This window comes from Neomonachus schauinslandi, chromosome 8, assembly GCF_002201575.2.
Source record: "Neomonachus schauinslandi chromosome 8, ASM220157v2, whole genome shotgun sequence".
NCBI classification, from domain to species: Eukaryota; Metazoa; Chordata; class Mammalia; order Carnivora; family Phocidae; genus Neomonachus; species Neomonachus schauinslandi.
The window spans coordinates 13,218,385-13,232,646 of NC_058410.1; the positions used below are offsets into that span (position 1 = coordinate 13,218,385).

Genomic DNA, 14,262 nt, shown 5'->3' on the forward strand with positions numbered 1-14,262 from the left:
TCCCAAGCTATAAATATAGATAGCAACTAAAGATTGGCATGTTTCAAAACACTAAATTTTCCATGATAAATGATTATGAAATAGCAATTCACCACTTAAGGTCAGCCAAATAAGTAACATCTCATTTAAAGTTAGTTTTTTAAAGATAAATATGTTGCTGTATTTTATCAGTTAGTTACATCAATTGAAACAACAAGCACAGGAAAATGTTGCAGTAATTATATTAGTTAATTTAATCTTTAAAATTTAACCTTCCTGAAAGATGAGAGTATTCATTCAGGAAGAACACTAGCTAATTCATGCATCAAGTTTCACTGCATGGTTCTGATATGCAGAATAATCTTCTGGTTCAACCCTCTTATGCGTGAGTTGAGAAAACTGAGCTCTTACAAGATGAAGGGCTTTGTTCTATCACATGTTGGACAGGCACAGCATGACTACTGGAACATTCACCTGACTCCCTGTCCTGGTCTCCTCTGGCACCACCACCCACCAAGCTGCCTTCTCTAGTAGGATAAACATGATTTATGAAAATACTAATTGAGCCTCTCTGACATGAATGAAAAATTCTAACTTGTGGAAAAGCAAATAGTATCATTCAGTGAGAATCAATATGACCTTAATGATGGCAAAAAATTTTAGTTCGAATAATTTGGACTCATATAATGATAACCCAAATCCTCATTATCAAATTTTTAATTCCCCAAGCTATTCATCAATCTATTTGGATGTTTATCTTTATACACAGATACACAGATAGCTATGAATACATCTAAACAAGCCTACATAAAGAACTTATGGCATTTGAATTGTTAGTATGTAAATATTAAAATTTAGTTCTAAGAGCTACCATTGAGAAGAATGACAACCAGACTGGTGGGGCAGTAGGGCACACAGTTTAAAATAAAATTCAACTGGGTTCATTCCTCAGTTCCTTTTGCAACTATGATCTTGGGCAGGTGAATTCTGTAAACATTGGTTTCCTCAACTGTAGAGATAATGATCCATACCTCATATGACTAAATAAGATATACTGGGCACAAACTGGTCAGTAAGTGTTATTTCTAGTAGCCTTAAAGCCAAATATTTTCTGCGAATAAACATATTTTCAATTAAACAATATTTTCTCCTCCCAGATTATGGCCAAGTTATAGAAATAAGACATTCTTATTGTTATTTGTTAAAGATATTATTCATTTGAAATCTAAATATACTCTAGAGCTACACATACATAAAGAGGCACACCAATATCATGCACATGTGCACACACATGTGCGTACACACACACTTGTAACTGGATCCACTTTCTTTTTAAACCTTAGAATTGAAAGAATAGCCATTTTGGTTTTATTCACAAAGTGTGCATTAATGTGGTCAAGCTCTGTAATTCTGTAAGCTATTCTCATTTGGGGCTTTTGTGATGGAACTGAAATGCTTTTCCTTCTCAAATTATCTCTCCACAGATGTTTTATAAAAAAAAATTAAGATCTAGTTTTTGAGAGTGATGTGGTTGATTTAAAAAATTAGGCTTCTGCTTTTAGTTTAGCTGGGGATAATATAGGTTTGTAGTTAATACAATTGCAAAGCATCTCCTAATTTCTTGACATGCTACTTGGATTAAAATGTCAAGAAAATGCTTTAAAAATGGTAACCAGAGGGCTTAGGGCTGGACTGGCCATATTAATGAGAAGAAGTTGGCAGGAGGTACCATAATATTAACTTTATCAACGTTATATCTCTATATCCTGTAAGACTCACTGATAGAAAGTTAAGGCTTTGTTCCCACTGTAGCTACATTATTTCGCTAAACACAAGACTCATTTGGTGAAAAAATTCTTACCAATCAGCTTGACTAAAATGGTAGCCAGGTTAGACAAAACAGTAACTTTAATAGTATTTTATAAAGTTACAATTTAAATCAGTTTTCAATTTCATGTTTTATTCAAAATGAAGATGCTTGGACCCTACCTCGACCTTGACCCAGTGAACCAGAATTTCTTAAAGGAGTTTCTCAGAACTTATACGCATAATAAGGTTTGAGAACCTCTGGCTGAGACCCTGTAACAATATTTGAGCACAAATCGGCATTGTGTAGGAAAGCAGAGGAAAGTTTTGGATTAATGTTGGAAGGCCAGATGTTTGTCTGGGTTCTGCCTCTTACTGGTGGTTTGATTTTTATAGTCATTGAGCCTCCCTGAGCATTTAGTTTTTCATGTTTACCCATCAGGGTTGTTGTAGGAAGCCAAGGTGATAATGCACACAAAAAACCTTTTTAATCTGTAGGCAGTTATAAAAATGTAAGATAGCATTATTATGATGGTTATGGTTAATACAAACTCTTTAAATAATAATCCAACTGGTCTAATAGAGTTGTTTCTTTTCCCATATAATGTTAACCATTAAAGGACATAATCTAGGTATCACAACAGAAAATGCATTATGGAATACAACCAGGGTGGGAAACCAAGCAGCGAAGGCAGGTGGGCATGGCCAGCATCTCAGGTCTGAACTGATCTGAATTGATCTGAGCAAATGGGGGAAGTGCTCTGAAGCAAGGTGGGGTCCAGTAACAACTGTTGGGTGGTACACCTACAGAGAGATTAAATTGCACGGAAAGCAGATGGAAAACTTATGTCTAAGTCTACCCAATAAAAATCTAGAAGCCATAAAGACAATGAGCGGAACGTAAATCAGGCATGGAGTCCTACAGCTGGAGCAGGAGGCTGAGCCCTGGAATGCACAAAAGGACATGAGGACATCTTTTATTTTATTTTTTATTTTATTATTATTTATACTTAGGGCAAGACCTCTTTAGGGCACCGAATCCAGTTCTTGGCTGGCTCATCAATAGCACTTGTTAAAAATAAAATTAGAAGACAAGCACAAATGTAACAAATTTTTTTTTTTTTTTGGAAAGTAGAACTTTTGATCAGAGGACTAGAGAAAAGAAAACAAAGAACCCCTCCCGTGAATATTTTCCAGTTACTGAAGGGTGAGCCTGGAATAACGTCAGAGTGTTATGCAAGCATTGAGGTTGTCCATCAGTTGCATAAGAAAGGGGTCATTCTTACCGCCCTCCATAATCTCCTGAAATATCATAAGCCCTCTGATCATTCATTCATTCAACAGATATTTTTGGAGTACTTTTTTAATGTGTCAGACACTGTTTTAGATAGCTGCTGGAGAAAGAAGAAGGAGCAAGGCAGATATGGTTCATGCCCTCAGGTAGTTATGCCTGTCCCCCAGTGCAGCATGCACCTACTGTAGATAGTTGGCCAAAGAGGCCACAGTGATTTCCGTCCCTATATCCACACCCCTTTGCAATGTAACTGTAGCTCCTACCATCAAGAGGTAAGGTCTGTTTTGCCACCCCTTGAACCTAGGGCCTGGGACCACCATGAGGACAGCAGGGCTAACGTGCTGGAGGATGAGGATCCATGCGGAGTTTGCCACTCTTGCAGGGCTCATCTCAGCTCAGCTAGCTGATGGCAGTTCTGCCAGTGGCAGCTGCCCCTCGGGTGAGCCTGGTTAAGGCCGGAAGAACATTCTAGCCCAGCCCAGCTCAAACCACCGGTCTACTGAAGCTCAAACTACGTAAATGGTTGCGTTAAGCCACTATGTCTTGGAATGATTTGTTATGTAGCAAAAGCTGACCAGATAGCCCTTAACTATGTAAATATGAGGCAAAGTTTATTTGGGGCACAGAATTTTCTCATACGGCTTATCAAATTACCTTGATAACTGCCAACTCTTCATTTTGCGCTGTAGGGACATGGTCTCAGTGTACAGTTGTCAGAATACAGACACCCTGGGAAGGTTTGATATTGGATCTCTGATCTGCAGAATATGAAGTTGACTAATGCGCTTGAAACATGACATATAGAGGATAATCTATTTCTTGGAGAAAATACAAATATATAGGAGGGACATAAACATCTACAACAGTACCAACTCTGAACAAGCAGTCAAAAAGTTCATGCAAATCCAATTAGCTTTGCTTTGCAACATAATGGCTCATGGTGTCAAAACAAAAACATGAATGAACAAACAAAAAACCCAAAAACCTGCCAGTCAGATTCTGAATTTGTCTGACTAACCAACTATGTCCTATAGACACGGCCATAAAGTGTCTGATCTTTCCTTCAAATAATTTCATGATTTTGATATCTCATTGAAACTCTCACCAAAGGCTTCTGTATCGTTCCAGATGTCTGTGTGTAACCGCCTTGATTCTAACGATGACACATCAGTGGAGATGAGTGAAAGAGATCTTTGACTTATCTTATTTTCAAATATGTCAGAGTGTCTTTTCCTCTTTTCCTGTCAGCCGCTCTTCTCTGTCCAGCCCTCCCAGCTGGGCATTTTGGGAAAGCAGCCAATTCCAGGGCTAATGTGTTTCTGCTGTTATCTGATCCTGATGCTGCTTCATAGAGACAGCAATGAAGATAAGCCCTAAGTGGATGTATTTTTAAAGCAAACCTTTTAGTTACTTGGAACAGAGCTTCCTCAATTAGCTTCCTTTCTCTTCTCTCTGGCTGTGCAGGAACCACACTAATGTGAAAATGCTGGATCTGGACGGGAGTCAAGAGCGGGGTCGGGGCAACTGAAGGACAATCATACTGAACTCAGGAGAAAGGCTGCACCAGACAGGCTGGGAGCTGTGTCTCTAGGAGAGCAGGTGGGGGAAGGACACTGAGAGAATCAGACGTGACAAGAGGCCCCCGCTGTGGTCCAGGGTAAAGCTACCCACAGCTGCATCCCAGCGTGCCTGCAAGAGAGGGAAGGTGGGGCAGGCCCCAACTGAGCAAGAATCAATACTTTATAGAGTGTTCCATCCCTGTGCTCCAATGGAAGTACTTTGTTCCAAGGCAAAATGTGTTAACCTTGGTTTAGGATTGAGAGTTTTAAATTGCATTCTGCAATATATTATCCTCAGGTCAGAGAAAATCTTCTGAATCCCTACCCTCTTTAAGTTACTCACAAGCTTTTGATAGCTGCTGAGAGGGAGAGCTGCTTAGTAGAAGAAGCAGGTTTAGAGAAGTCTTGATGTGGACAAAATATAGAGAAAAGAAGCAGAGTGGAAAAACATTTCTTCTGTCTATTACTCAGTCTGAAATGGGATTAGAAGTGACACAAAATAAAGTAGTAATTTCCCTTTGGTTGGCAGTCGGTTGGCCATCATTAGCTTATACTGCCTAAAGGGCCCAAATTCCAGTGTTCCTTTTAGCATTATTTAATAGCAGAGGTGTGAGGATTAGCGCCCCCTATGGCAGACCATGTGGGCCTCCTTAAGCTAGGCCTGTTGTCAGTAGGAAAGGGTAAACCTGGGTGGGGCTGCGCTGGGGGCCGGTAGTGGGCGTGGGGGAGACAGAGTGGGGCCTGGGGAAAAGAAAATGGAGAGGAGGCAGCCGCTCTGTACTGTAAGGATCTTCGTCTGCCTCCTCAATTAGACTTCCAGTCGTTTTTATGGAGGCATCTGTTCTCAGAGTCCTGGCCTCTGACCAGGTTCTGACTCAAGGATTTACTTCACTGGAAGCTCAAATTTGAGTTCTGTGTTATAAAATTACGGAGGCTTTTTTGGATTTTTGGATGCTGACACTATTATTTGAAAGTTTACTTATTTAAATTAATATTAAGAGTTAAGTGATATGTTTGGTTTACCTTCTATCAGATACCAAATTTTGCACATCATTGGCTTATCAAGATCATATTAACTTAGAGACAAATTTTTCTCTTTTCTGATTCTCCTGTGATTATAATACTGTGTATAAATCTTACCTCTCCCATGCAGGCTGCCCTTTGTACTCTGCACATAGGAATATATCTTCCAAAAAATAGTCACTCCTCACCCTATTAACTGGTATAATGACTATTAAAAAGTAAGTTAGTTCTAATAATTAAGTAATATGTTTGATGTTTCCTCTAGAGTTCAGGTATAAAGATTGACAAATCAATGGCTGAACAAGTTAGGACTGGCTGTTTTTTTTGTTTGTTTGTTTTTGGTTTTTTTTTTTTTTTTTTGGTCTTTTCTCCTTTGCTGTGACACTGATTTGCTGGGAACATCTGGCACCCATCACTACAGTGAGTGAAGTGATGACCTTTTCTGTTTAACCACAGAACCAGAACAGGACTGACTTGCAATGATACACATGAAACATAAACATTGGGGAAAATGAGAAGAATTCTAGAACAGCATCACTTCCACAATGTGCTAACATCATTAATTTTGCATAGAAGCAACAGCTGTGAAGATACTGCTTTTTAGCAGCTTTATGAATTTCTAGTTGGTGTATCTCTAAATAAATACATACAAATACATAAAGCTGTTTATAAAATGTCAAGTACCTCTCTGTCACAATGACCATAATTTGCTGTTCTCCTCCCTCTGTCCTCACAGGGGGAGAACCTTCATCCCTTAGTTACTGATTCACTTCTAATGGATTAAAACTTGGATTGGTACAAACTCTATAATTTTTATGTCATCCCCAGTAGGTGTACCCAATTCTAGAAGCTGCATACCTGATGGTTAGTCCTATCCACTGTATTGGCCGTGGAGGGGTGGTCTCTAGTGTTCTGACGGACTCGAGTGGAGTTTTGTTGCTCGATGGTGGAGGAAGTTGGGATACAGAACTCTCTGAAGCATCGTTTGAAGTTTTCATCCAGAAATGCATAAAGGACAGGATTTAGGCAGCTGTTTGTGTAACCTAGAGCAATGCAGAAGTGCCAGGAAACGGTCTGGAATGTAGTTTCTGGGATTGTAATCAAGGCTTTAATGATGACATAAATGTGAATGGGAGTCCAGCAAACAATGAACACAGCCACAACCACCAACACCATCCTGGTGATTCTTCGCAGATTCCTGTCCTTTTCTTTGGAGCCAGAGAGCATACGGACACTCTTGAGGCGTAAGATCATCAGTCCATAACACACTGTAATGATGAGGACAGGCATGATGAAGGCAAAGATGAAAACACAAATTTTCAGCAGGTTTTCCCAGTACCAGGTTGGGTGAGAGAATGTGAGTGTACAATCTATGGAACCTGGAAAACAATAATTATAAGGAAGAATTAGCAGCAACATCTAATTATAGCTTTGACCAGAGCTAACTTAAATCCATTAAGGGAAGCCAATAGGGGAAGATTTAAAGAAATTGAGGGAGAAACTCAGCTCTCTGTTGATTTTCAGGGAGAGTTATTTTTAGATTTTTTTTCTAAATATCTCATTTTTTGGTCCATTTTGATCACATTAAGCTTTCATTCAGTCAACAATTGTGGAACCTTTTGTAAGCTAGATCCTTTATGGGGTCTATGTTGACATAAAAAATACAATCACTGTCCAAAATTTGTAGGAGGTTCCAGCTAATGGATATTTTCATTCCATTTTTGATGGGTGGTTCATCATTCTGATATGAGGACTAGAAAAATAAATTTGTCATGTTAGCAGCCATTTGAAATTTTAAAACAACTTAATGTTTTTTGGGGTTTAAGTCTAATCATTCTTGTAAGAACTATATTCTTAGTTTGCCCTCATTTTGATGAAGTCAATGCAGAGAAATCAGGAAACAATAGATTATAGTCTCTTTAAAATGTTTAGTGTGTTTAAAATTTAGGGGAGAATTCATATTACAAAAGATTCAAAGGCATTCTGTTAGAAAAAAATCACTGATACTACAATTTGACTAAGAAGTTGGACCACTCATGACTTCACCAGCATGTCAATCTATAAACCCTTCATCCCTCAGGTCTGCAACTTACCATGCCTGTACTTTGTTGTTGCCATGAACATTACAGGCAAACCAATGGCTGAAGAGAGGATCCAGTTGCAGACGTTGACAATTTTGGCATTGCGGGGAGTACGGAAATCCAGGGCCTTGACGGGATGGCAGACTGCAATGTAACGATCGACACTCATGGTACAGAGGGTAAAGATGCTGGTGAACATATTATAGTAATCTATGGAGATCACGATCTTGCAGAGGATGGTTCCAAATGGCCATGTGCCCATTAGGTAATTGACACTCTGGAAGGGCAGCGTACTGGTTGCTAAGGCATCTGCTAGAGCAAGGTTGAAAATGTAGATGTTGGTGGCAGTCTTCATTTTGGTGTATCTAGGAGGTGAAAGAGGAGTGGTGGCAAAGTCAGAAAAAGACCAGTATGAAATGTAGATAAGCTTCTGATAATAAAAAATATTGCAAGGGTTAGTGGAAAGCACTTGAGATTGGATATGGAAGAACTTTTTTCTGATACTAGATTGGCTATTCATAACCATGTGTCTATGAACTAAATACGGTTTCTCTACTTATCAGTTTTATAATCTGTAAGATGGCCATAATATCAGCTGCCATACTGATTTATTAAGTTTCTTTAAGGTGCCAGGCACTGTGCTAGATGTAATAGACACAGGGAGTGCTCAGTCATATATCCAAGTCTACTGATATTCATGAAATGAATATAGAATGAATGATAATTCATCTTAACTCTACATATGTAAAAGAAAAATTTCAGATATATATAGTTAAAAGTATGGAAAAGTGTAATCATGCAAGAATGTGTATGTATATATATATATCAATGTAATAGTGCAAGTGTGTTTATATGTACATATAAATATATATCTGTGTATACACACACACACACACAGATTATAATGGTGGCACAAGAAGAAATGAAGGAGTAAGATAAGGGAAGAAGAAAGGTATCTTGGAATTGTAAATGTGCAAGTTTAATCTTACACTGGTAAGGGTAAGTTATTCTAGATAGAACACCTAAATAAAGGCATAGAGTTGAAATAGCATGATGTGTGTGTTTTGGCACTGCCAAAAGGTAAAATCCCACCAGAAAATGGCAATAAATCTGATTGGGTAGGAATACAGAGGCCAGTTCATGGAGGGATTTGTATGCCATGGTAAGAAGCATGAACTTTATCCAGTCCATGATGAGGAAGCTAATGCTGTTTGTTTTGTTTTTATTTTTAATAGCTTTATTGAGGCATAATTGACATACAATAAATGGCATGTAATTAAAGTGTACAATTTGATAAGTCTTGACATATGTACACACTTGCAAAACAATTATCTTAATCAAGATCAGGAATTGGCAAACTGCAGCCTGCAGACTGGGTTGGGCTGCTGCCTGTTTGGTTGGAACACACTCACATTCATTTAATTACTTCTTATCTATAGCTGTTTTGATGATGCAGTGGCAGAGTTGAGTAGTTGTGACAGAGACCATATGGCCTGCAATGCCTAAAATATTTACTATCTTGCCCTTTACAGCAAAAAATGCCAATTCTTGATCAAGATAATGAACATATCCATCACCCTCAGAAATTTCCTTGTGAAGCTCCTAAATCTTTCCATCTTCCCTTCCCTGACTTGACCCCCCACCCATAGGCAATCACTGATCTTGATCTGCTTTCTGTCACGATAGGTTAGTTTTCATTTCTAAAATTCCATGTAAATAGAATCATTCAGTATGTACTCTTTTTTTTTGTCTAGCTTCTTTCGCTCTGCATAATATTTTGAGATTCATCCACATCTTGTTGCATGTATCAATAATGCATTCTTTTTTATTACTAAGTACGCATATTATTATTATTACTGAGTATAGATATGATTGTGTGGTTATAGATACACAAGCCAGACTTGTTTATCCATTCACCTATTAATGGGAATTGAATTGCATCTCCTTTTTGGATACTGAAAGTTAGCTGTTATGAACATTAATTAAGTCTTTGCCTGGAAATATGTTTTTCTTTCCCCTGTCTAAGTATCTAGGAGTGTTAAATGTTCTCAAAGCCACAGAAATTAGAACTTAGAAGAGATGAGCAGGTACAATGACAACACTAATAAATTATATATGATGGTAGAGGAGTACCTTGCTAATGTGTTGTCCAGTTGTCAGATGTATCTGACATTGCACATCTGTATACCTTAATGTTAGGAACAGTACTCAATTTCACTTGGGAAACAACGCCTTTTCCATGTTTAGTCTGTAGGCTTTGTAGTGGGCTCTGTTACTAGTTCAGTGCATCAAGATGTAAAGTGATTGGGGCCATGGTGAATGTTCAGAGCTGGTCTCGTGTTTCAACCAGAGCCAATAAAATTTTGGGGAGACTTCTGAAGAAAGAGTATACTATTTTTAGATAATTAAACCTGAGAGAATGTAAGGTTGTTGGAAGAGCCTGTCTGAAAGTGGATCCCATACAGAGGATGTGGATTTGAAAGAGCAAGAGAGGAATATCTACCTGAAGCCTTGGACTTTTTTGTTTACATGGTACAATCATTCTCTCTCTCTTTTTTTTAAAAGATTTTATTTATTTATTTGACAGAGAGAGAGATAGTGAGAGCAGGAACACAAGCAGGGGGAGTGGGAGAGGGAGAAGCAGGCTTCCCGCCGAGCAGGGAGCCCAATGTGGGACTCGATCCCAGGACCCTGGGATCATGACCTGAGCCAAAGGCAGACGCTTAACGACTGAGCCACCCAGGCGCCCCGGTACAATCATTCTCTTTAAACTTTAGCCTGTGTATATTTTTCAGTCCCATGAAATTAAGGAGCTAACTCATTTAGCCCAAGATGGCTGTTGGTTGGAGGAAATAATATTATGGACTCATTTTTTAGGGCCTTAATTCAGTGTTCAGGAAAGTTTGTTTGGTTTCAATAAGCACCAAGAAGCTGAAGTTATATGAACCCTCTCAGAGTCAACAGGCTCGAATTATTTATTTGAGCTCTAAAATTCTGATACCCCAACTTGTCTGTCAAAGTCGCAGAAGTTGCGTTAATGCCCAAAAGTCAGATCTGGGGCCTCTTTTTTTTTTAAGATTTTATTTATTTATTAGAGAGAGAAAGTGTGACACAGAGCATGAGCAGAGGGGGAGGGACAGAGGGAGAGGGCGAAGCAGACTCCCCCCTGAGCAGGGAGCCTGATGTGGGACTTGATCCCAGGACCCTGGGATCATGACCTGAGCCAAAGGCAGACGCTGAACGGACTGAGCCACTCAGGCACCCCAGGTGTGGGGCCTTTGGAATTGCTTTAGAAATTTTACTCCTTTAAAAGATTTGAAAAGGAAAAGGTAGAGAAAGCCATTTAACTTGAGGAGGTAAACCAATTTGATGTTAGTGAGGACTCTAAATGTGGCAAACATAAAAAGGTAATTCAGACAAGATCCGCCCAAGTCCAACAACAAATTAAAACAAAATTAAAACTATGACTTTAGGGATTTTAGAATAACTGACCTGGATGCTAAAGAAGTTAAAAAATTTCGATATTTATAAAAATAAATTTCTCCCACAAAGAAGGAAAAAAAAACCTTATTAGTTACACCACTGATAAAAGATCTGCATGATACAAAAGTGTGCTTGACTGCCTTAGTCACTTTCCTACTCAGCCGACCTTACATTTCACATCTTATCTTTAAGAGTGTATTATGTTAAATAATCAGGTTCTTTACTGTCAGTTTTATGACTCAGAATACCTCTAACCTTCTCTTCAGGCTCATCTTAGCACTAGGTATTTATTGATGTATGTTTATTTCAGTCAAAAAAATTTTTCTCCCCCGGAATGAGGTGTTTGTGAAATAAAATTAGGTTAGGGTCCTACATCACAAGAGGAAAAGTGAGTATCTACAAAAGCTGTTTCAATTGGCATTTTATAGGAACAAAGCTGTTTGAATTCTCTCAATTTATCCAAAGAGCCTTTCTCTAAAGATAGCCAGTGTTCTTACCCCAATTACTCACACTTTGAGTCACAGCAACATATAAAAGAGGGCTTAGCAATTTCCTAAATACACGTAAGAGAATTATACAAGACCAAAGATTTGAGAATTCCAGTTGCTTCCAACATGTCTCTAAAGGCTTTAAATCTAATGTGACAGTCTGATCAGAAAAGGGGTCATGCAGTCCAGCAAACACGAGCGTTTCATTCTATTCGGGTCTGATGCAGTGGTATGAACGTTGCCTCAGAAAAGTTACATGAACAGTCGGAGTCACATTATAAGTTATAGGAATATACAAACCAGCGTTAGCAAACACGACAAAGAGTGAGCTAAAGGAAGGACCGTCCTTGTGCTCAGTTGACCTGAATGGACCTGAGTAGAGCCCCTGGATATTAACACACAAGCCTCTTGCCATCCTTTGTACCTATTCCTTCTTACTGTGCCATGAATGAGTTTGGTGACAAAATGGACAAAATGACATGGGAGGGATACAGGGCATGTCCTTGGAGTGTCTCTCCTGGACTCACAGGGCCTTTCTCACCTTGGCTGTTTTACTGCGTGCACTGAATTGGGGCTTTTCCTCAAGGCAGAGGCTGAAGCTATTTTTTTTTTCTTTCTAATATGTATTTTTAAAAACCTGTTCCAGGTGATTGAGTAGCTTATTTTCTATATAAATTCAAATATATTACCATGCAATTATTATTTTTGAAAAATTACAGTCTCTGGACCTTCAGTGTTTGACCTGTTTTATGGAGCTTCCAGATGCTGTGTTGGGGGAGGCGTTATGAATCCCATTTCACTGGCAGCTCAAATAATCTCCCAGGTTTCATAAACACTTTTTGTTTGTAAATTCCCTTCTTTTCTTTGTGGTTATAAAAGAACTCCTATTTATTTTCAGACCCACTCTTGGTGTCATTTTTGCAATTATTACTACTTGCCAAAACATTGATTTTGACCAACATATGTTAAATGAAGCCACACTGAATAAATTACTCGTGTATACCCAATGGGCTTTGCAAACCTTTGTTTTATTTTGAGTTAATTTTTGAAATGTGATGGCCTTGTCTCTGGCCAGAAAAAAATGACCAAAGAAACTTGAAAAGAGGAAGAACGTATTCTAGGATCCAGCTTGTCAGTTTTGTACCATGTCAAGCCCTTCACATTGCTCCGCTACCTTCTCTAGAAATTCATAACAGAGCCAACTGGGATGTGCAGAAGACTTTCACCTCTTTTTGGTCTAATTTTCTGCTCTTTCATGTTTTTACCAAATGGAATTTTTCTCTCTTTTTTCCTGTTTGTTAATCCCAGTGAAGTAGAAAGGTATCTAATCCAGTAAGGATTCAATGAGTCCTTTCCAGCACTGTGCTTGGAAAGATACTTTTCTTCCAACTGCCCTGACTTTTATATCTATCCATCCTCACATAAAGAAATTCACAACTTTAATAGAGAAAATAAATTATTAATTAGATGAGCAAAATGGTTACATGACTACCTACTTAAATTTCTCATTTATTGTCCATTTCATTCTGATATTTCAGGCAAGCATGTGTATGTATTTGTGTGTATGTGTGTGTGCGTGTGAGAGAGAGAGAGACTGAGATCTAAATTAAGAACCAAAGCCAAAGCCAGTGATGATACTCTCATTAACATAGAAAGAGGCCATATACTAATTTGTTATTTTCTGTTATGTTCTCCGCTAACTTAGGGAAAGAAGGAACAGGGGATTTCTCATTTTGCGATAGAATGTTTTAAAATATTTCACTTATATTTATTTCAAAGTCATTTGGTCAATGACCAAATTTCTAATAAGCTTATAGTAAAAAAAGGAAAAAGTAGTAACCTCAGACCTCTGGGTCCGGTGGACAAGAAAGTGACTATTGCCGAAGAAGAAGATAGCAGGAGGGGAAGAATGAAGGGGAGGAAATCGGAGGGGGAGATGAACCATGAGAGACAATGGACTCTGAAAAACAAACTGAGGATTCTAGAGGGGAGGGGGGTCGGAGGATGGGTTAGTCTGGTGATGGGTATTAAAGAGGGCACGTTCTGCATGGGGCACTGGGTGTTATATGCAAATAATGAATCATGGAACACTGCATCAAAAACTAATGATGTAATGTATGGTGATTAACATAACATAATAAAAAAAAAAAAAAGAAAGTGACTATTGCCTGCTAGTTTGGCTCAAAAAAGAAGACAGAGAGAGGCTTATAGAAAATTAAACAAAGAAGCATCTCCTTCCAGAGGTTAATTGGCTCTGTCTCTGTGTCACCAGAATGTGATGACCATCAGGGACTTTTTGGTTGAGTGTTACTCTCTCTTTATCCACACCTGCTTCATTTTTTGTTCTCTCTTTTTATTCTTACTTTCATTCTAGTCCATCTCCCATTAGTGACAATTCATGAGAAAAATATCTTTCACACAGAGCAAGGGAAAAATCTGCTTTCTTGAAGTAGATTGAATGGATGAAACTTTTAAATAGAAAATGTGAAATATTTAAGTGATTGTATTTTTGCATTTGTGGCTCGGAAAAATCAGAGTAAAATCTGTGT

At 38.4% G+C, this 14,262-nt stretch overlaps 1 protein-coding gene across 1 annotated transcript in view; it reads right to left on the bottom strand.

Annotated features, from left to right (window-relative positions):
* Positions 1–14,262, bottom strand: part of OPRM1 (opioid receptor mu 1) — a 174,439-nt gene that overhangs the window by 118,256 nt on the left and 41,921 nt on the right. Inside the window, exons 2-3 of the mRNA XM_021693699.1 lie at positions 7,755–8,107; positions 6,520–7,040 (exon numbers count right to left, since the gene is read on the bottom strand). Of these exons, the coding sequence (XP_021549374.1) occupies positions 6,520–7,040; positions 7,755–8,107 (874 nt within the window). The remainder of the gene's footprint in view (positions 1–6,519; positions 7,041–7,754; positions 8,108–14,262) is intronic.